Consider the following 24039-nt stretch of genomic DNA (forward strand, 5'->3'; position numbering starts at 1 on the left):
TTTTTCCTTGAATAAAAAATTCTTGAATGTCACTTTACACACTTGCCTCATTAAGTATACATGGTTCAATGAATATACAAATTAGCCCCGCCTCCACTCCCTCACTCCAGCTCAGAGAGCCACTCGTTGACGATCACACATTGTTGTGATTGGTTACACGGTAGTTTGTGTGGTAGTTTGTGTCAGCAATGGTGTCGATTTATGAATTTGCACATGGTTTGTCTTAAAGCAGATTAAAAACACCACATAGACAAATGAACAACATTAAAAGCTTAATTTTCACCAGATGGGGACTTTTAAAAACTTTTTTCTCGGTTATATGAATGTTAAAGGAAAATTCAATGTCTTCATATTGAAAAACATTATAGGAACATTACTTTTGAATGTTCTCTGAACATTCTGACAAAATTAGTAGCATTTCAATGCACAAAATTGCTGTATTGTTTGTTCAACAATAATTTTACCACAGTTAAGAGGGTTTTAGGCATTCTTCATGCTTAAGAACGCCCCTTACTTGTGGTAAATCACTGTGACCAACAGGCCTTATTGCTTTATTGGCCTGTCTGGCTTTTATGTATGTTCATGTGTGTCAGATTGACACGCTTCTTATGCGTCCACAGGCCCTCGTCCGTGCACTGAGAGCGAGTACCGCTGCGACAACCTGCACTGCATTCCTGACCGCTGGGTGTGTGACCATGACAACGACTGCGAGGACAACTCTGACGAGAGAGACTGTGGTGAGTGAAAGAAAAGAAGAGACAGCAGAAAGGAAAGGCCGTCAAAAGACAGATGGAGAGAGAAAGAGTGTGGCCGTGGCACTAGCCGACATGTTCGACATCATAATACTGTCTTTTTATCACAGATTGATCCTCAGTGGGAGATATCTCAATGCATTTGTGCGCCTGGATACCTTGTGAATGACTTACAGGAAGTGTGCATAATTCATTCTCCATGGAGGATTGAGATAGATTGGCTTTATTCTTTGTGGATGAATGTATTTCAGAGCTACGGACCTGTCACCCGGGTTACTTCCAGTGCGGTAGCGGCCACTGCATCTCTGAGCGCTTCAAATGTGACGGCAACGCTGACTGTCTCGACTTCACCGATGAAAGCTCCTGTCGTGAGTGTGCCGCGTTTTTTATCTGTTTTAATTCTGGAAATGTACCTGAGAACAAGACAGCTGTTGATTATATTGTAGCGCCCTCTAGAGACCAAAAGGGTTGTGCATCTGTAATTGTTCCCACTGGTATGGAAACTAGGGAATATCTTGGCCTTGGAAACTCATTGAAATTTTACATTTTGATTAAAGATTACAAAAACAAACTTACACAGATGAATCTTTCATAATAAGATCAGGAACCTGTTGAGCAGCATCCCTGTATCTTAAACATTAAGCCATGCCACTAGCAATGCCAAAGTCTTGGGTTTGAGTCCAACTGAAGTCAAGTCACCTTTATTTATATAGTGCTAAGTACAATACAGATTGTTTCAAAGCAGCTTCACAGTAATAAACAGGAAAATAATGATCAATGATGCAATCTTCATCAAATATAAGACACATTCACATTCTGCTGTGAAGAGCTCTAAAAAGTCAATAGTGTAATTATTCAGCTCAAGTCTGTTCAGTGTTGGTTCAGTTCAATAATTATGAATTGAGTTTAATTCAGCTCTAAGTATTTAATTCAGCTCTAAGTAGCACTACAGAAGACAAAAGTGTCGTTATTTAGCTCGAGTCAAGTTTTGTTGTCATCTGATATTATCAGTGCAGTCAATTTAATAATACTATTGAATATTAAGTGTCTTTTCTTTTAAACCCCAACTGAGAAAGCCTGAGACGACTGTGGCAAGGAACCCAAATCAAAAGATGATTGTTTGAATGCAATGTTAGACGCTTTCATATGCCAAATGCTATGTATTATGGAAATTTATGTTGAGTTGTTTGTGTGTGTGTGTGTGTCCACATTTCAGCCGCACGCTACCCGAACAGCACCTACTGTCCACCCTTCCTGTTTGAGTGTAAGAACCACGTGTGTGTGCAGCAGCACTGGATATGTGACGGAGATAATGACTGTGGGGATAATTCAGATGAGGAACTACATCTCTGCTGTGAGAAACCTATCTATCTATCTATCTATCTATCTATCTATCTATCTATCTATCTATCTATCCAATCGATCACATTCATCCATCCATCCATTCCATCCATCAATCCATTCAATCACATTCATCCGTCCATCCATTCGATCACATCCATCCATCCATCCATCCATTCGATCACATCCATCCATCCATCCATTCATCCATCCATCCATCCATTCAATCACATCCATCCATCCATCCATCCAATCAATCACATCCATCATTTCATCCAATCGATCACATCCATCTATCCCTATATAAACCTTGACATTTTTAAAGTGCATAAAGCCTATCCAACTGGTATATTTCTAGTACAATTTGCAAGTATATCAGCTATATAACCCAGTAAAAGGCAACTTTTGGCATTTTATCTGTAGAACAGTTTTAACATGCACAAACTTCACGTGTCTTGTCTCCTCAGTGGACATCTCATGCGATCCTCCGTTCCGTTTCCGTTGCGATAACACCCGCTGCATCTACAGTCACGAGCTCTGCAACTCTATAGATGACTGCGGTGATGGAACCGACGAGAGGGCGGAGCATTGTGAGTGATGGCCAATCAACAGATTTTCACATCATACAGACCAGCATTTATTATGCTGACTATAAGTAATATGTACCCGTTTATACCTTTTTAATTCCCCAAATTCTATTGAAACTGTGGTGTGTTAAAACACCCTGCTTTGTGTCGATTGCTCAGGTGTGACTCCCACACACGGACCCTGCTCTGCAGATGAGTATAAATGTGGAAACGGTCACTGCATCCCTGAGCAGTACGCCTGCGACGACTATGACGACTGCGAAGACCAGACCGATGAGCTTGGCTGCTGTGAGTTTTCTTCATTTACTCACCCTTATGTTGTTTATTATCTTCTTTCTTGCATGAACAAAATTGGATGACGATTTTATACTAACAAGCTCAAAAAAGGACAAAAAAATCTTGTTTTTGTAACATTTCTTCATCTCTCTTTGTCAGACGACGGCCATGGGCGCTCATGCAGTGAGAATCTGTGCGAGCATAACTGCACAGATTTGTCATCCAGAGGCTTCATTTGCTCTTGCAGACCTGGATATAAACCTAACCCGGAGGACAAGAACACCTGCGATGGTTTGTGATGTCATCTTAATACTTTCTTTATTAGAAGACCTCAATATTTACAATAAAACAGGCTTATATAGAGGCATTCCGGAAGCCGGCCAGGACAACGGGAACTCCTGCAGGGGTTTCAGCGAATGATCTGTTTCAAAACTCAAATCACAAATCTGTTTTTTTTATATTCTGTCCTTTTCATGGAATCTTTTCTGTCTGGATGGGAGCAACATAAGAAGCACATGCCGTCCATGCACAATGCTTAGACACAACGTTATAAGTTAAAAGTTTTAGTACTGAATGCATTCAGTGACTTTTACTTTCAAATTAAATTAAATCTTTTCTCATTTTTTTCACACAACCAGTACCAAAACTCTGTGTAGCTACAGGCCAATTTACACGTTTACACACTTTTTTCAAAACTGTTAAACTTCAGTTCAAAACCTCTAAAAAACATTTTTAATTTTATTAATTATTAATAAACAATTTATTTATCTGTAATTTGATGCTTTTCTACACTGATACTATACTGAAATATATTCCAAAGCTAAAACAATTAGATGTTGCTGAACACTTAAACAGGTGTTACAATTTTATTTCTAGGATCCATATCTCAATACTTCGCTCGCTTTTTCAATTTCACGACCATCTAGACAAAAGGTAGAAAAAAGAATTTTCTACTGTGACGTAAACATGGACCACATAACATGCATTGCAGTGAATTCGAAACAGTAGAGAAGTGTCTTGTTTTGTAAAGAAATTTTACAAAAGAAAACATTGTATGCTACCATTGTTTTATAGTAACATATAGTAAAGTGTGTTTGCTGGGTGACAACCTTTGCTAGTGTTATGGAAGAATGAGTTGATTCGAGACATATATGAAGTGTTTTGGTAGTTTTATTATGAATGTGAAATTAACTGCTGAAAGTTGGTTAGAAGAACTGTGTGAAGGCTCTTGAGAAATGTGTCCTAGCAATTGTTAAAAAAACACTGAATGTGTAATGTGAAGTGTTTTGTCCCCATCTGCAGATGTGAACGAGTGTGAGATTTACGGGATGTGCCCTCAGCAGTGCAGGAACACTAAGGGCACTTACGAGTGTTTCTGCGCTGAAGGCTTTCGATCAGTGGGAGAGCAGCCGGGAGTCGAATGCGCCGCTGAGGGTGAGGCCTGCAGTTTTATTATTTCTCTCTGGGATTATTTATCCTCCTTTTTTACCTTCTATGGCCTCTTATACCGTTCTTCTGCCAGGGGCTCTTTCTATGGATATCTGCATCTTTCACCTTTGTCATTTGTAGCATTCTATGCATTTGTTTCCAAAACCTAGTGAGCTAGTAACATAGGTGTGTTCTTGAAAGGCTGAGATCTCATGACATGATATTAAAATGTGACAATATTTCTCGTTGAGGTGAAAAGCCGTCTCGTGATATCAGCATGACGGAGTTGAGTTTGTGGCAAAACTTTTTACAGTGCTTGCATTATATTGTCCAAATGTAGGAAATTTTGGCAATTCTATAACGCACTACAGTACGCTTATTGGAAAAAATATAGAAATGTTGATTACAAATATAAATATATCAATATAAATATAATTATTCAGTACTGAAAAGTATTTATAACATTTTTGAGAATGACTGAAAATGACTTTTATCCAGTATTCGTTGGTTTTAAACATATTTTTATGTTTTTTTAGATTATCGAGGTGTTAGCTTGGCAACCTGCTATTTCCAAACTCTATTAAATTGATGCACATTTGTGAGTTGCTGCTTATGTAGAGTGTTTCAAATCGTTGAAAATCATCAAAGCGTCAATCATTTCAGGTAGGCTGCTGCCTTAAGGTGCAGTGCAGTCACGTTAGCAAAGATTTTAGCTACATTTTGCAGGAAAAATGGTCAGTTGTCTATTGTCGATCCACCATATTCTTAATGTGAGAGCGGGTGTGGCCATTTGTAACTTGAATTTGACTTCCAGTGTCATTCGTTTCCAGTTATTTTAGCTGTACAAAAAAAAATACGTTATACTGCTTGATATTGCAAACTGGTATTTGCTTTTTTGTGACGTCCTAATTCAGTGTCCCTTTCTCACTCTCCTGTTGTTTCTTTCATTTTCTGTTTCTTTTTTCCTCAGGAAATCCTCCCGTGTTGTTATTGCCTGATAATGTGCGCATCCGTCGCTTTAATCTCTCGTCTGCACAGTACTCTGATTATGTGGATAATGCAGAGCACATTCAGGCACTGGACTACCTGTGGGACCCAGAAGGCCTCGGTCTCAGTAAGGCACTATTCACGGGATATCCCACCGAATATCACATATATGTTTTGATGCAGATGCAGCACAAGGAAGCATCATTTACAGCACAATAAAACAGGAATACAATTATTTCTCTATAGAGGAATACACTTTTTTCTGATTTTCAAATTCCATTTTGCTTCTACTTAAAGATTGTAACATTGCGAATCATCTTGATGCTTATTAGTTTGTGACTTGAAATCTTTATTGAAGAATGTTTTGAAATTCCTACCTTACCATCCTAAGTTCCTGAAAACATGATCACTGTATTATCTTCTTGGTTCTATAATCAGATTTATGAATACAAACTGAAGCATGATGATTTTCAGGTATAGTGTACTGGACAGTGTTGGGACGAGGCTCTGAGTTCGGCTCGATCAAGAGGGCGTATATGACCACGTTTGATGACAATGGAAATAATCCTGTAAAAGAGGTGGACCTGGACCTCAGATACATCTCCAGTCCTGATGGCATCGCTGTGGACTGGATTGGAGGGTTTGTGCACTGCTTTTCTAAACTTTACTTTACTTGAGGTCTGATGCAAACAGTTCCAGAAAAATAAATATCTATCTGCAATGCGTTTTGTCTTTTTCATTATATATAGCCATATTTACTGGACGGATGCTGGGACTAATAGAATCGAAGTGGCTAAACTGGATGGACGTTACAGAAAGTGGTTAATTTACACTGATCTTGATCAGCCGGCTGCTATTGTGGTCAACCCTGGTCTAGGGTAAGAACATGAATATATAACTGCTCACCTGGGATTGAAAAATTCAGTGGGCAGGCTTAAGAGATGCATGGTCATGAAAATCCTGCACTGCGAAAAATGATTTTCTTACTTTGTATTTTTGTCCTTTTTCCAGTACAACCATCTCAACATTCTTAAATCAAGATACATTTACTTGAGACGCAAAATGACATGAGATGAAAAGTCTTGTTTCTGAAAAACTTATCAAAATGAATTGATTAATGCTTAAAATAAGAACAAATATCTGCCAATGGGATAAGAAAAATAAAAGCTTAATTCAAAGGGAAAAAATACTTATTTTTTTCTTTTTATCTTATGTTATGGTTGCATCTCATGTAAATGTCTTAAATCTTGATTTAAGAATTTTTCAGATATTTATATGGGAAAACAAGACAAAAATACTGATGAAAAACATATTTTTGCAGTGTGGAAATATCTGGCAATTTTAAAATTGTGATTTTCAGGTCTGGGGAAGCCATGGTAATTAAATAAACAAAAACATATTTTAAGTTATATTGAAGAAATGTTTTTGGCTAGATATTGCTCTTTTGCTGAGCTTATGTAGAGATTTGTATGTGAATCGTTCTTTTTGTACCGATTCTTTTCTATGAATAGTCAAATCAGTTCTCAATTTGGAGTATTTCGTTAGTGAACTGGTCTGAAACCGTGTGGAGGAAACATTGAAAATGTATTGATCATCACTCTTAAAAATAAAGGTTCTTTATTGGCATTAATTGGTTCCAGGAACAACTTTTAATGGCCAATTCACAGACCAACGCGGACAGTCACCAGATTACAGTACCTCACTTCTCAGACATGTTTAATCACTGAAAACTAGCTCCAACAGACACACTGATCTGATAAATTATCTGTTGCCGTCTGTCGGTTTGAATTGGCTTTAACATCCATGAAACCTTTCCGTTTCACAAAAGGTTATTTATAGTGGAAAAAGGTTCTTCAGATTTTTTAAATGTTCACGCTAAGAACTTTTTTAAAAAAAATATTTGTTCACTGAAAGGTTCTGGTTCTTCTATGGCATCGCTGCAAAAACTCCCTTTTGGACCTTTATTTTTAAGAGTGTAAGCTGTGAGAGCCCTGATTCTTCCGAACTCATGCTGTGCTGTTGTTGTCATTAATGAGCATCATTTTGTGCATGTATATATTATTATAGGAAGATGTTCTGGACCGACTGGGGCAGAAAGCCCAAGATTGAGGTGGCGTGGATGGATGGGCAGCACAGAGAGGTGCTGTTAGATGAAGATCTGGGCTGGCCTACTGGTTTAGCTTTGGACTACCTGAATGAAAACCGGATCTACTGGTGTGACTCAAAAGAGAACATCATCGAGTCCATGAAAGTGGATGGAACAGACCGGCAAATTATCATATCAGGAGGTGAGACACTGGAGCATAAGACCGGGAACATCTCAAACTTTTGAATGGCCGTCGTTCACACGTTTGTTTTCATTGCAGACATCGGGCATCCTTACAGTCTGGATGTGTTCGAGGGCCATGTGTACTGGACGACTAAAGAAAAGGGAGAAGTGTGGAAAAAAGATAAGTTTGGGAAAGGAGACAAGGTGAAGGTGTTGACCATAAACCCCTGGCTGACTCAAGTACGCATCTACCAACAGCACCGACACAACCACTCAGGTGAGACAACAGAAATGCTATGCTTATAAAAGGCTATAATTCACATATTTCAACAATATGACCAAAATCCACATTAGATCACAAATAGTTATTGCAAACACTCATTGGTGGTTTAATGTGAGTTTTGAGGAAAAGCATAGAAAAAAGCTAAAAATAGAAAAAGATTAGGTCTCATTTCCAGCAGGTGTGAAAGGTTTGTCGAGTGAGAACAATAGAAACATGAATGAGGCAATTTGACACACCAGACATAGACAATAGACCGCAAGGGAGCTTACAGGGGGCAATATTTTTTTTATTAGCCTTCTCTAAAAACACACATCTTCAGAATTGAAATGAAGCATGACCACACTTGTGGCTTCTGCTTCATTGTATTTCTAAGTTTCTACACTACAGCCACATCATTTTTTTTTATACATTTAAAATATATATTGTTAATATTTTTATTTTATGTTTGAGATTATATATCTCCATATTAATAACAGTCAGAGTAATTCTGAGTCTTGAACTATAAACTCTCAAGTGTTGGCTTTCTAATTATGTTGGTTATGTGTCTATTCAGAACAACTTATGAGCAGCAACCTTTTTATTTTGGGTATGTCATTAATGCCTCCCTTGCAAAAATCGGGGATGCAGAGAAAGGGCAGCCCTTAAATTTAAATACAATACCACATTGTGCTGAAGGAGTGTTCCTAGCTAATAAAATGTTATCTTATATCCTAGTATGAACAGTAAACTGTATATCACAATATAGTTGTTTTTGCTGGAAATTTGAAACATCAACAATTAATGTGTTAAAGCCTATATTTGCATAATTCATTGAATGAAATACTTAACAAATGAAAGGTACTCATTTATCTTATTATTTTCTCCTTTTTATGAATTTTGATGGAATAAAGGATAGATCTGACATTATTTATTGCCTAATTTAAAAGCAAAAAAGGCTTAAACCTAATACTATAAAATTGATAGTTACGAACCTTAAATATAGGCTATAAATAATCACATCTTAGGTGAATTATTCAAAATACTGGTGGGTAAATTTTCTGTGACGGAATAAATCTTTCTCTTGCAGTGCTCAACCCCTGTCAGGATGCTTGCAGTCACCTGTGTTTGCTGCGGCCGGGTGGATACACCTGTGCCTGTCCGCAGGGAACCACGCTCCTCACCTTCAACAAGAATGAATGTGATGCCGGTAAGAGATGCAGATGCACAGATGCCCACTGCTGTTTGTTTGTGAGATCATCAGATCACGTCCCGTCAATCCTTTTCATAGCGTACATGCATGTGCTGCATCGAATACTGCATGATTTCGTTATTGCCATGTGATGTTTTGAGAAGGTGTGTGTGTTTGACTTGTTGTGATGTGATTACATTGTGGTTGTGTTGCATTATCATGTCATGCCTGGCCTTCGCACCTGCAGCCATTGAGGCAGAGGTGTCCATGCCGCTTGCATGCAGATGCATGAACGGAGGAACATGCTTCACTGATGAGGGAGGCCTGCCCAAGTGCAAGTGAGTGTGACCGCTAGTCAAGAAGTATCTTATGCTCATCAAGGCTGCATTTATTTGATCCAAAATTAATATTATTTTCAATAGATATACTGTAATATTTTAATATTGATATATTTTATTTATATAATTTATTAACAGTATATGTGAGCCTGGACCACAAAACCAGTCACAAGTCGCACGGGTATATTTGTGGCAATAGCCAACAATACATTGTATGGGTCAAAATTATCGATTTTTCTTTTATGCCAAAAATCATTAGGATATTAAGATCATGTTCCATGAAGATATTTTGTAAATTTCCTACTGTAAATATATAAAACATTTATTTTTGTGAGTGAATGCAGCACAATCATGAAAATAAATGGACAACTTTAAAGGTGATTTTCTCAATGTTTCGATTTTTTTGCACCTTCAGATTCCAGATTTTCAATAGTTGTATCTCGGCCACATATCCTACCAAACCATACATCAATGGAAAGCTTATTTATTCAGCTGTCATTTTTATTTAATTTTTAATTAAAAATTACCCATGTGACTGGTTTTGTGATCCAGGGTCACATATAAACATTTCTGCTTTTTCAGTGCCTTTTATCTATTTTTTTCTATATATATTTTTTTTTTCATTAATAAATATAATTTATCATACTCAAAACCTCTATATTTTGTGATGAATAACTGTTGCAATATTTAATATGAAAATATATAATTTAATTATTTAAATATTTGTAAAATTATTAAATATAAATTTTAAAAAATGTAAGAAAAAGACAATTTATTAAACTAAGCTGTTAAAACGACTCTGAACTGTTGCAACATTTGAATGCATTAACGCATGGCTGTGGTCATGAAATTCTAAACTGTTTCTGACATTTTGTTTGGAAAAAAACTATTAACATTACAAATAATCGTCAATGACAAGGTAAAAATTAAAATTATAAAAATGCTTTGGCCCCTTTAAGGACATGGAATAGGAAAATAATTATTTTAATTCCTTTTTTAGAATGAAACTGGTGAAATGCAGTAAGTCTCACAGTAGCAAGAGAAGTCATTTTTCCAAAGCGATTTGAAATGAACTGTGGAGTGTCTCTAACAGGTCCGTGTTTTTTCTCCTCAGGTGTCCATACGGTTACTCAGGGAGTTACTGTGAGATGGGGAAGTCTAGAGGTGCTCCTGCTGGGACAGGTAAACAAACTCTTACTTGTTAATTAGTGAAGTATAAGTGTTGAGTAGGCACCTTTACTCACAGTTTTTAACATGTGATGCTGTTATTTATCAACTCTGATTTCTCTAACAAACTCATTCAGCAGCTTTACTCATTCCCAGCGAAGGATCATGTTCATGTCAAATGAAGTGTAATGAGACTGCACTAATATATCTTACATATTGTGTGTGTTTGTAGCTGTGACCGTCCTGTTAGCAGTGGTTATTATTCTGATTACTGGAGCTCTGGTTGTGGGACTTTTCCTCAACTACAGGCGCACCGGCTCTCTCATCCCGTCAATGCCTAAACTACCGAGGTACAACACAAACACTCAACTACATACAGTAGAAACGTATTTAAACACTTGAGCCACACTTAAAAACACATGAGTTCTCTTTAACCAACCGGTCTCAATGTGCTTTTAGTGGATGTATGAACAGTACATCTATTGTGAATTATTTTGGGGATTTTTTTGCCGTTTTATTTATTTTTTATTTTTTGAGTTGAAAACTCACCAAGGCTGCCTTTATTTGATCAAAAATACAGTAAAGTAGTAATATTTTGAAATATTACAATTTAAAATAAGTGTTTTCTATTTTAATAAAAAGAAAATACATTTACATTTATGCATTTGGCAGACATTGCATTTTTTTCAGGATTCTTCGATGAATAGAAAGTATTTATTTAAAATAGAAATCTTTTGTAACATTATATATCTTTATTGTCACTTTTCTTGAATTTAATACATTCTAGCTGAATAAAAGCAATAATATATTTTTCCAATGGTATACATGTTGATAGTGATTTTTTAATATCAAACCGATAACTTTACTAATAGCTTGTCACTGTTATACAACAAAATTGTTAAAGATTTGTTGGTTGCCGCAAATTTAAATTAATCTACTGTAGAGTTATGTCATTGAATATTCATGATATAATATTTGCAATGACTTTGCTGGTGTTATAAAATTGTTATCAAATGAAATCAAATTCGCACTGCTTTTAATGTGCTTTTTATTTGGCTATGAAGTGTCCATGTCATTAGACTTTAAGTTAAGATCTTTCTGAGTCTCTGATTTAAACTTGAGCAGTGAAAACACTGTGCAAGTTGGTTTAATTTCCTGTGAAATCATTAAAAAAATAGTTCACTTTAAAATGAAAATTCTCATTTTTAAGTGAACTATTCCTTTAATATGGATCGATTCAAAACTTTTACTGTTAATTTACTTTATCGCTCAAAAAGTTTCAGAAGTCCCCTTGTGAAATCTTTCATGTAAAATGTTTAGTAAAATTATATGTCAGTAAATATTATATGTATTGTTATATTGATGCATATAAATGAAAATGTTTCAATATTCTTCCATGTGTTGTTAGTGTTTATTTATAATTATCATTCCATTTATTTAGATATCATGTACCAATTATTTCTCCACTGTTTCTCTTAGTCTGAGCAGCCTGGTGAAGTCCGGGGACACAGGAAATGGAGTGTCGTTTCATTCGGGTGACAATGTCACGATGGACCTGGAGCCTCAGACTCTGGGGGTGTCGTTCATCGACAGGGCCATGCAGCTGGTAAATCTGGCCTTTTTAACAGTAACTTGTGTCTCCTGAATTGTTAAATGCACTCAGCACATTTTTCCTGACTAATCTATGAGGCATAAAATCCCTATTCGACCTTTTGACTTTGACCCTAGTGTTAATATTACATAATTTCCAGGATTTCTAAGTGCACTAGTTTCTCATGGGATTTGGCTGTATCATTAATCACACTAAAAAAACAACAACTCTTGGCTAATAAAGATCCTGTTAAAAGTAGTGGTCGACTGATATATCTAGTTCAGTCATGAAACTCTAAAGGGCGCAGGCTGATAGGTCTGCTAGCAATCACATCATTACCGCATGGCACAAGCTGATTGGCCTCTGCTGATCCTGCAGCCAATGAGATTGCTTGCTCAAGATTTAAATAGTCTGGTTCAGTGTTTGCTGTAAACTAGTCCTGTAACCCCTAGTGAACCTCTGAACCCCTCCACCTCCCCCAGCTCCACCTGCCTAGATCTGCTTCGGGATTTATGTATGTTTATTAATGCAGTAGCAGCGTGTCTTACATGCTCACAACAGCGTGTCTGTGTATCTATTAGCAGTAGCAAGCACATACTTGCTCTATAGCAGCAGCAGATCTAGTCCGCCAAGACCAAACTCATTATCATTGCCATATTCAATAACATTCAAAACACTATTCCGAGAGCTGTCATGATTAAAATAAGCTTTTCAAACGAGATGATGTTAATTACATGAACGTTTACACTTCTGTTTAAAGGTTGGGGTCAGTAATATGTTTTAAAAAAATTAATTAATACTTTTATTCAGAAAGGATGCATTAAATGTATCAAAATTCACAGTTAAGATTTTCTATGGTGGATTTAATTCACCTGACTGGTACTGGTCTCTGGCCAGCTGTGGGTCATAGCATTGGAAAAATAACAACTACTAAAGATATTAAAGGAAGACATTTTCTTTGTGTCTGATCTGGAATCTGTTTTTTATTATTAGGATGAGAATTTTGCAGACTCTGGGAGGCAGCCAATCACATTTGAGAATCCTCTGTACTCAACTGCAGCCGGCCCATCCAGCGACCCTGCAGTAATACATGCTACACAGGTATATTTACTACCCGAACGCCTTTCATAACCTTCTGGACACTTCTGCAGTATAAATCGAACATTTTAATCCTGAGCAGGGTCTTTAGTTTTGTGTTTCTGTGCTTCAGGTCACTGTGAACGTCAGTGGTGACCAGGTGGAGAATAACTTCTCAAACCCCGCGTACCACACTCGTCAACATGCAGTGGAAGTGAAGAGCGTACCTGCAGAGGAACTGACCACTCAGGTTAGGACATCTGAACGTTTGTCTTCAGTTTAGCCATTTTTTCCACTACACATGCTAGCAGTGAATAGCTACATGGCTAATAGCGATTAGCTAAGTGTTAAAACATGCTAAAAATCCTAACTAATTATTAAAACATGATAAAAACAAGTCAAAATGTGTTAGCATCATGATAACAACATGCTTAATTAATGCTCAATGCCCAATAAATGATTTTAGCATATCCCAGCTACCTAATCATGCTAAGAACATGTTAACACATGCTAGCAACATCTAGTGAAGCATTAAAACATGCTAGCATCATATTAACTGTTAGCATTAAGCTAACAACATGTCATGTTAGCATCATGCTAGTAACAAGCCTAATGTGTTAGCATCATGTTAAAACAACACCCATACCCCTCTTAGAATATCATAGAGAAGTGGGTGAGCTTTTTGGACTCAAGCCAGTGTAGTTGCGCATGGCAAGCACCACTTATATTTTCTTCAGAAAATGTACATGTCTAGTTTCCTGTTGATTTTCCATCACGTAACCATGTTTTATTTTTATTTGATTACTCAGGAGTCCAAATGGAGTTTCTTTAAAAGAAAACTGAAGCCAAGCACAACGTTTGAAAACCCTACTTATTCAGAGGTGAGCAGCAAGACAAAGGAAACTTCAAATATAATATATATGATTGTTTTTATAGCAGAACATTGAATGTACATTGGCCACATTTCTATATGCACATTCAAATTGAGATTTGTGACATTGGAATATTGGAATTTAGTCATATTCTGACTATGTAAACATTTATTTATAATTTCACTTCACGTCCAATAGTAATACAATAGTAATATTGAGTAAAACAAGAAACAACTAGCCAAGCGATCAAGGAAACACACATAATACATTTGCATTTTGTCATTAAGCAGACATTTTAGCGACTTACAATTAAAGAAAATCACAAGCAATTAGTCAAAGAGATAGGAGCTGCTCTTGCATGACTGAAATAGCTGCCCGAGAGGCGTTTCAAAGATGACTTGCCAAGAGACTTTGGTTTTAAGCAGAATATGGGTGTTAATCTGAGAATGCTGTCACTGATACTACTGTTAAAGTTGACATGGTCTTTGCTCTTCCACATGTCAGATGCAGGACGAGCCGACATCTGGAGTTGTAGACACCAGCTCTTCATCACAGCCGTCTCCTTTCGTTCCTCCTCCCAAACCCCAGAAGCGAGAGAAACTCAGCGCCTATTCACCAACAGAGGACACCTTCAGAGACACGGCCAACCTGGTTAAAGAGGACAGTGAAATATGACCAACACACACGGGAAAAAATACAAAGAAACACTCCCTTTGCACAGAATCTATTTTTATATGCAGCCTGCATACAACAGAAATCAATTTAAGATTATTTTTGACAAAAAAAAAAAAAACTATAGATGAGAATAGATGAAATGTTTGTATAGCCTACAGAAAAGACACTTTGCCTTCTGATACTTTGTATGCCAATTCATGTTGTATGATTCTTTTTTTTTATTATTATTGTGATGTCATATTTGTATATCTTTGCACTGATGCTGCTGAAGGAGAATGTTATGAATATTTTGTACATTTGTAAATTGAAAAGATTTTGTTTGATAATATCCTCTGGTCAGACATTATTTTGAAATAGATTATTACTTATTCCTGGAGATTCACACACACACATATGCCAATGTTACTGAGTAAAGTGCTTCGAGAGCCATCTGAGACTTTGCCGTTTGATATGATTATTTTTAAGCGGTTTTCGCCACTGGAGAGAAAACACCACGCATATGCATCACTTATGTAGATATACCTCATTTGTGGAGCGGCCAGATTCAAGAGAAAGAGCAAAACACCACAGTTTGTCTGAGATATCAGATCTGCCGAGTGCAATTAAAGGAATAGTTCACCCGAAAACAAAAAAATAAATAATCTGTCATTATTTACTCATCTTTAAGATGTTCTCTTTGTTAGGCTCCAAAAACAACCATAAAACTAGTCCATATTACTTGTGCTTTGTGAGGGGGACTGCCACTGAATATATGATAAAGAGCCGTGTGAAGTTTCCTTATAAAATTATTTTCCATAATATAACAGAATATGGGTTTCCAAAGACATCAGGGTGAGTAAATAATGGCAGAAATGATACTTTTAATACTGTGTGATTCAGAGAAAGGGACTCTCATTAAAGAAAGTCTGAAAATATCATAATGCAGTGACATATTCTGCTGTAAACACATCATAATAGAAGCAGAAGATACAACTTCTGTTTTATATATTTAAATAATACTTGAAATTGCCCAGTTTATATGCATGGGTTAGGATTTTGTCTCTGTGATTTGTTCGACCTGTGCTGGAGATCTCTGATGTCCCATCAGCGCTTCAAGGGCTTTTCATATTTACTTTCCCATCTGACAAGTCCATGGGCAGGAAAGTCAATTTTAAGTGATTTTGTATATCAATGACATTAAAAAAAGAATATCATGAATGTATTCATCTTAATAAAGCCCATTTCTGATGAGAAAAAGAACTGGAAACAAATTAATGCTGCTGTGAAAAAAAATCAAATAAATTTGTTTTGTTTGTTTTTAAGAAATGTGCAGATTCTTTATGTACAACATGCACAACATATTCACACACACATATACAATATATATATATACACATACTGTAGCTATATGAGTTACATATGGCTACACTTGTTCATTGCTGATACATTTTTTTCTTCTCTTTAACTAATAGGCTAAACGATATGGGTTGAGCAAATTAGTGAAGAAACTTAATAAATCTTCAAAAAATGTGTTCACTAATAGGGTTGAAGGAATGAGTGTGAGGAATGATTATGGGAGAGTGTTTTTGTGTAAAATTGGAAGAAAGATATATATTTTTTGTGAGGTCAGTTGGTCTGAGCTGAATGAGAGGGTTGAGATCTATGAAAAAAAAAAAAAAAAAGCCTGCTCTTAAACACTTTTACATTTTAGAGACTCCTTAATTTCAATTAGTCCTTTCATGCACGTTCTACCCATCCATGCTCCACCAATATGCTCACCTCTTCTATATGATTTTTGTTTAGAAAAAATTAAATACAAGTTATAATAAGATTTCAAAGGCGTGGTTGATTTCACTTGTTTAACTTTAGTTAGTGTGTAATGTTGCTGTTTGAGCATAAACAACATCTGCAAAGTTAAAACGCTCAAAGTTCAAAGCAAAGGGAGATATTTGCTTTTACAAAAATTGCTTTTTAAGGACTACAACTAACGGCTGGTTGGGACTACACGACATTCCTCCCGGGTTAGTGACATCACTAACCCTAAAATTTACATAAACCCCGCCCCCGGGAACGCGATTTATAGATTGTCATGACAGAATATTCTAATCAATGATTAGAAGATAGTTAACTCCACATCAGCTAAATAAATTTAAACATAAACAAAAAAGTTTTTGAAATTTTCAGGACACAAGCTCTTGAAGCTCCGCCCCCTGTGCCGGGAGCAGCAGCTCATTTGCATTTAAAGGGACAGACACAAAACAGTGCATTTTTGCTCACCCTCAAAAAGTGACAATTTTAATATGCTATATAAAAATATCTGTGGGGTATTTTGAGCTAAAACTTCACATTCACTCTCTGGGGACATCAGAGACTTATTTTACATCTTGTGAAAAGAGCATTATACCACCCCTTTAAGTTCAGGATTAAAAAGCAACTACAGTAGATATTTTCTTCTAAATTGTGATATGCATCAGAGTGTAACCAATTATTGAAAAAAGAAATATATGACAGGGACTTGATTCTTTCGGCTGTTGATAGTTTATTTGCACTCAAAAGTGGAGGTAGATGAACATGAGCTTTGGCGAAGTCTGCTGTTGTGTGTCTTATTTATGGAATATGCCACATTGTATAAAATACATCTTTATTTGATTGCATTTGTTGCATACAGCAATCACAGTTTCAAAGACAAAAATACCCCTTTGAATATTTCCCAAAGAAGATGCTTGTCTTGATCTGTTGAGTGCAGTGGCCTCTTCAGGAATTCTCTGGAACGATGTTCTTCAGGGAAGGCGTTAGAAAGGTCATTAAGACGTCTGCTACACAACTAGGCAGGTATGAGAGGGGAATCCAGAGAAACTTGGCATCCCAGCCTGCAGCGTAGCGTGTTCGGGGATAACGTGCTGAAAGAGCGTGCTGCATGCATGACGTCACTTTGGAAAGGTCACTACTGGCCAGAATCCTCATGGAAAAAGCCTGCAACTTTATATCTGGAGGACAAGATTGAGAGAAATGCACATCACATGAGAATCTTCCCCAAAACGTTTCCATCTATTGAAGATGGCTGATTAACTCATTACATCATGAAAAGTATCAGTGACAAAATTGGTTTAATATAATTAAACATTGGATGTTTTACCCAATGTGTGAACTGTATTATTAGAGTATAGAGGTGTTTACTTACCAACATGCTAATGCTAAATGACATTTAAAGGTGCCATGTGTCAGAATTGAGGTAAAAATATCCAAAAAATGAGCTACACGCATCAAAAGAATGAGAAGAAATAAGGGCAATGATGTCATTAAAAAAATGACAAGTTATAGTGCTGCAGAGATATCAACCTGAATTAGCATTAGCATTACTAGCCACGGCCCGACAGGTGTCGTAATACCAGTTTCGGCCATGGGAGGTATGCGGGCAACATAACCACCAGCCAAACATGCAATACACGAATAACTCGCACGGCTTGTGGGCGTACTTGAACCTGATGTCAATCGTGTGGAAAGTAGCCTACTGCCCACTACTACATTCAAATAAAATCTGATTAAAAAAAAGGAACAGAACCAGAGTAAACATTGGCACTGCTTTTCATCGCTGGAGACAACTAATGGACATGAAAGAAATGAGGTTCGACTCTGAACTTGCAACATTTCTTTTGGATTGGTAAGTAAGATGCTGTTAGTATTTCGTTAGAAGTTTGTTTTATATGTTTGTGTAGTTTTTTCGGGAAGTTATAACATAGAAATGTATTGAAGGCTGTTCGATAAACGTATATATAACGTACATAAATATAGTATTGTAATAGTACACATATATAGCACAATCTCTATAGCTCTTTTTTTCTTGACAACTAACTTACGTGACCTATATTATGTTTATTAAATGGCTTTCCTGAGGTAAATCTGACATAATTGTTCTCCAACTGTGTTATTGACCTCTTCACGCTGATAAAAAAAACACTGATTGGTCGATATTATGTATGAGGAATAAATTTTGGTAAGTCGTAGCCTAGCCTACTGTATCTTTCAACAGTGTTCGTGTTTTTTTACTATTAGTAGAGATGATCGGTTCACGTGCGCTAGGGATCTGTCGTGTAACATTTACAAGCGCCAAAACGGTATTGTTTGAATTGCGTAATAAAATTGACAGAATCTGAGAGCTGAGATTTTTTTTTTATATCATAACTAACCTGGGGTGCATTTCCCGAAAGCATCGTTAGCCAACTATGGTCGCAAGTTCCCTCGTTACCAATAGAGTTCAATGGACATTGCGATGAACTTGCGACCATAGTTGGCCAACGATGCTTTCGGGAAACGCACCCCTGCTCTGTCTGTCTAGTCTGTCGGTCTCCGTGTCCTCTTTGCTTCGCGATTTTTCTGTGCGTGAGAAAATGGATGTGTGGCGTGAGAGCGTGTGAAAAGTGTCAATTGCGTGAGTCTCACGGTGAATGCGAGAGAGTTGGAAGCTCTGGTTACGTTGGCGCTAGCTTGGTCAACATCAGCGAATGCTGTCTGTCAAATTAATGTAATTCAAACTAACAATAAAAATGTAATATGAACAAAACGAATATGAACATATTCACTGGTAAAGGTGAAGGGGAGTAGCTTGAAGATGTCATATTCATACTCTAGAGTAGACCAACTCACTTTCTGGAGGTATACTGCCCCCATCTGGTATGGAATGTGCAGTATGAATGTATTTTTTTTTGACACAAGGCACCTTTAATAAGTTGTGAGTCACGTGTTTTGTTGGATGAGCATTGAGCACAGTTTGTGTGAACTATTCCTTTAACTATGCATCATGCTATACATGTCCAAAATAGAAAGTACTACTGTATATTGAATGAAATCTGCATTGAAATCCCATCTGAAGCACTCACAGTCCTGCAGGTACGAGTCTCCGTAGGCTCTCCTGACCTCTGCTGGCAGGTTATTCCACCGTTTCTTCAGATCATCTTCAATGAGGCTCAAATCTGTCACTTGTGTTTTAAAGAAGCCTGGTTCGATGATACTTACCTTCACTCCAAAGTGCATCATGTCCCTCCTGAAAACAGTGAGAGAGGGAGGAAAAAAGATTTTAGATGCAAATCTCAATGAAGTTAAAATAAGGGTATGGGTTAAAAGTTTCAATGAAAAATCAAAGTATTTCAAGGTTAACTTCAGAAAGACTTTCTTATGGTGATTGATGTGAGTCTCACAAGAACAAATCACCACAATTGTTGTGGCCAATTAGAAATTCATTTTGTTGGCTGTTTTTAATAAGTGATTGATTTTATTGGCTTGTTAGAAAACATAATATAATATTTTTTATTTTTGTAATGCATACATATGTATTTATTTATATTGAAATATTTTTTAAATAAACACATAAATATGCTTATTTATATTTTAAAAATAAAAAAATACATTTACGCCATGACTTGCAACATCTGTACTTTTGTGGCCACTTAGAAATAGATTTTGTGGATTTTTTTAAAAATAAAATCAGAGGAATTTATTGTCTTGTTAGCAATATAATATATATTTTTTGTAATATATTTTATTTATTTTCAAATTTGTAACTTTTAATATTTTAGCTAATTATTATTTTAACATTTTTAATAAATGCATAAAATGTATTTATATTTGAATAAATAAATAAATGTAAAATATGACATTTGTACGAAATCTGTACTTTTGAAGATCTAACAGTTGCTTTGCTTGTTGTTATATATTTATAATACATACAAACTGTATATACATGCATGTTTATTTATATTAAAATATTTTTAAATACATACAATATACTTATTTATTTGTATTTGAAAATAAATAAATGTATTTAGGCCATGACCTGCAACATCAGTATACCTTTTTGTGGCCAGTTAGACTTAAAAAAAAAATGAAATCAGATGTACTTCTTGTCTTGGTAGTGTGGTAGATTTTTCCCTAACTATCTGGGGCGTCTCCAAATCGACACCCAATTGATCTTATTACCTGAGGCGTCTCCAAATCGACACCAATACCTTTATCTGGGGCGTCTACAAAGCGACACCCAATACCTTTATACTCTAGCTCTTGCGTCTTCAGTCGACAACTGGCCGAGTTTCTTACTCTAACAAACTTGCTTCCCTAAACTAGCTTCCTGCGCAGGAATAATCGACAAACAGACTTAAGCAAATGTCCTTTAAATGCTTTAATCACGGCCAGGAGATCCTGCGAGCAGTTCTCAGGGAATCTCTCCCAAGAAGCAAGGCCGGAGGATCTCAGACAAATTCCATTGAGAATCCCACCAGAAAACACGGATACAACAGTTTTATAGATTTGAGAAAACAAATAAGACTAACATGTCATCTTCAATATGATTGGTTCAATTGGTTCAAAAGGCCCAACCTTTTCCCTCTGTCACTGGCACAAGCAAACTCTGATTTTGTGATTACTTATCACAAGGTTTTGTCTAGTTTCACTTCCCCTAATTTTTATTTACACACACACACACACACACACACAATCAAAGTCACAAGATTTCCCCAAAGAGTTTGGAAACATTTAAAAGCATATGAATGTCGTTCCTGAAAGAAAAACAAATGTTAGTTGATTAATTAAAGTTGATTCATTAAAATCCATCACAGTAGCAATATGATATTTTTTATATTTTTGTAGCTTAATACATTTCTTAATGTTTCACATTTTTAACTTTTAAAATTGTAACTAATTTGAACTATTATTTTAACATTTGACCTGCAAAATCTGTACTTGTGAAGCTCTAACAGTTGTAATAGGCAAATTAGAAATGGATTTTGTTGGCTGTTTTTAATAAAAGCCAGGGAATTTTATTGGCTTGTAGCCACGTTTTTATATATATTTTATTTACTACATTTATTATATTGAAATATAAAGAGTTTTATGAGTACATATTTATAAATAAATAAATTTAACGATGACTTGTGAAATCTGTACTTTTGAATCTCTTAATTGTAAGGACCAAAAAGTATGATAAAGAACAAGTGCAATACATGAATACAAGGTCTTGTTTGCATGTCTCAAAGTTTAGAAGCCTAGACACACCTCAAGCTATCAGAGAACGCCTCCACACCGAATTTAGAGAGACAATATCCTCCCCCGATGAGAGAGAGTCTGCCCAGTATGCTGGCCACGTTCACCACCCGACCCCGGGCCTTCTTCAGCAGAGGAAGAAACTTCAGCGTCACCTCAATGACGCCGATGAGGTTCACATCCAGAACCTTCTTAAAGTCATCCAGCTGCATCCAATCTGTGGGACCGACTGGGACCGAGATGCCAGCGTTGTTGACTAAACCCCACAGACCTGACACAAGAAAGAAACGTTTTTTGTTTTTTGTTTTTAAATCTAGTGTTGCATAGATGTATAGATTTTATTTTTCAATCTAATCTCAATCTGACATAGGCCTACTTTGTATTACACTCTTGTGCAAGGCAGGGATATATGTCTTTTTAACGTGTAAAAGTTCAATAAGATTAAGCAACAAAAAAGTAGTGCACATGCAAACCACACAAATTAGGGTCAAAGGTCAGTAAAGTGTGCAAATGTCAGGTGCATTACGTGAATGTATGTCATTCTATAGGCTAATAAATGATGCAGTTTTGGTATGAGAATGGCATTTCGCTGCAGATGCTCCTCCAGGTCAACTAAAAGCTCTTGTCCAAGAGATTTACGAGTTGGTCTGAGGGCTGTGTGGTCGTCAGAGAGCCTGTATCTCGGCTTTATCTCTAGATAGCTGTGCTTGCCTCGAGCTGGCACACTATCTATCCCCCGTCTCACCTCTCTCCCCGGTCTCCGTGCGCACGCGCTCCACCGCGCGCTTGATGCTCGCGCTGTCGGTAACATCGAGCAGAAGCGTGATCAGTCTGGGGGAGGCCATCGCGCGCAGCCTGGAGGCACCAGGTTCGGTGAGACACGCGGCGATTACACGAAACCCCCGCTGGTCGAGCTGCCGCGCCACGAGGTTTCCGAAGCCGCTATCGCAGCCCGTCACCAGGACGTGTTTCTCGTGGATGCCGGTGATGCGACCGGAGTCTCTGAAGAACCACCAGACCGCGGCGAAGAGCGCGACAGCGGCCAGTGAAAGCCAGCAGAAGAACACCTGCGGGGGAGATGATGGAGCAACCTGTGCTGAATACACACTCACCTGTCCAACTGTTTATGAGTGCTTACTATGATGCTTTTCAAAATAACTTTTGTACTGATTTTAATTTTGACAGGCAACATTTTTACCAATTAGATATGATTACACTTAATAGTGTACAAAAATACTGCACTGAGAAATACTGAATCTAGCCAATATTTTCAAAGCAAAACATAACTAGAAAAAAAAATCTAGCCTACTAGAGACATGTCCATGACTTAAAGGGATAGTTCACCCAAAATGAAATTTTTTTCATAATTTAGGCTACTCACCCCCATGTTGTTCAAAACCTGTATGAGTTTCTTTCTTCTGTTGAACATGAAGATTTGTTAAAGAATGTTGGTAACCAGATGTTTTTTTACCATGGAAGTCAATGGGTGTTGTTAACTGTTTGATTACCAACATTCTTTAACATATCTTCTTTTGTGTTCAACAGAAGAAAATATTTCAGGTTTGGAACAACTTGAAAGTGAGTGAGTGATTAAAATTTGTTCATTTTCGGGTGAACTATCCCTTTAAGAATGAATTGACACTGAATTTGACACACTCTTTAGCCTACTATATAGAAACTAAACACCTATGATCTAAACTGTTTAAAATGCTAAATAAAAACATGTAATTATAGACAAATCATTCAAAAAGCCAATAGGCGGCATCCCAACTATGTTTTTTTCTGCCAATCATTTGTTGCAAAAATCATTTATAGCCTTGAACACTGAAATATTCATTAACAAATCATGCACACATTAATCCCTGCTATATGAAATAAAGACAAGTTGCTTGATTATGCTCAGAATAGACTGACGTACCATGACTAGTGCAGTCGTCAATATTTCTTCAGCAATATTTCTTCAAACTAGTAGATCTTTTGTTTCGGCACTCCCGTCCTGATCCCACTGAGCTAAAGAGCTCAAGGACAGCAAGCTGACTGCAGGGTCAAGGGTCTCTCTTGAACACCTAACTCTATAAACGTCACCAAAGTTGTGCAACAAACTCTGGCCTCGTTTAGCTTCTAAACCTTCAAACTTTGATTTTTGTGGCCATGCTGTACCTGTGGTCAGTGTTGGGGGTCATGCATTACAAGTAATTCGAGTTACGTAATCAATTA

At 36.8% G+C, this 24039-nt stretch overlaps 2 protein-coding genes across 2 annotated transcripts in view; one reads left to right on the top strand and one right to left on the bottom strand.

The window, feature by feature from the left end:
- The window catches only part of lrp2a (low density lipoprotein receptor-related protein 2a), a 99172-nt gene extending 83056 nt beyond the window's left edge, over positions 1-16116 (top strand). The window contains exons 61-81 of the mRNA XM_084123233.1: positions 621-737; positions 1004-1120; positions 1969-2106; positions 2561-2683; positions 2840-2968; positions 3116-3247; positions 4259-4390; positions 5355-5498; positions 5846-6011; positions 6121-6249; positions 7439-7659; positions 7738-7917; positions 8990-9109; positions 9339-9429; positions 10544-10611; positions 10829-10946; positions 12076-12202; positions 13181-13288; positions 13398-13514; positions 14074-14145; positions 14641-16116. Of these exons, the coding sequence (XP_083979359.1) occupies positions 621-737; positions 1004-1120; positions 1969-2106; positions 2561-2683; positions 2840-2968; positions 3116-3247; positions 4259-4390; positions 5355-5498; positions 5846-6011; positions 6121-6249; positions 7439-7659; positions 7738-7917; positions 8990-9109; positions 9339-9429; positions 10544-10611; positions 10829-10946; positions 12076-12202; positions 13181-13288; positions 13398-13514; positions 14074-14145; positions 14641-14811 (2720 nt within the window). The 3' untranslated portion in view covers positions 14812-16116. The remainder of the gene's footprint in view (positions 1-620; positions 738-1003; positions 1121-1968; positions 2107-2560; positions 2684-2839; positions 2969-3115; positions 3248-4258; positions 4391-5354; positions 5499-5845; positions 6012-6120; positions 6250-7438; positions 7660-7737; positions 7918-8989; positions 9110-9338; positions 9430-10543; positions 10612-10828; positions 10947-12075; positions 12203-13180; positions 13289-13397; positions 13515-14073; positions 14146-14640) is intronic.
- Positions 16117-17414: 1298 nt separating this feature from the next.
- rdh1 (retinol dehydrogenase 1) lies at positions 17415-23913 on the bottom strand. The gene is made up of 5 exons (XM_084123227.1): positions 23741-23913; positions 22568-22889; positions 21835-22093; positions 19668-19831; positions 17415-17777 (listed from the first exon to the last, which is right to left on the bottom strand). Exons 1-5 carry the CDS (start codon positions 23741-23743, stop codon positions 17545-17547), a joined length of 981 nt encoding a protein of 326 aa, XP_083979353.1. The 5' UTR covers positions 23744-23913; the 3' UTR covers positions 17415-17544.
- Between the last annotated feature and the right edge of the window lie 126 nt (positions 23914-24039).

The sequence above is a fragment of the Abramis brama genome (genome assembly GCF_963993115.1).
Source record: "Abramis brama genome assembly, chromosome: 8".
Lineage (NCBI taxonomy): Eukaryota > Metazoa > Chordata > Actinopteri > Cypriniformes > Leuciscidae > Abramis > Abramis brama.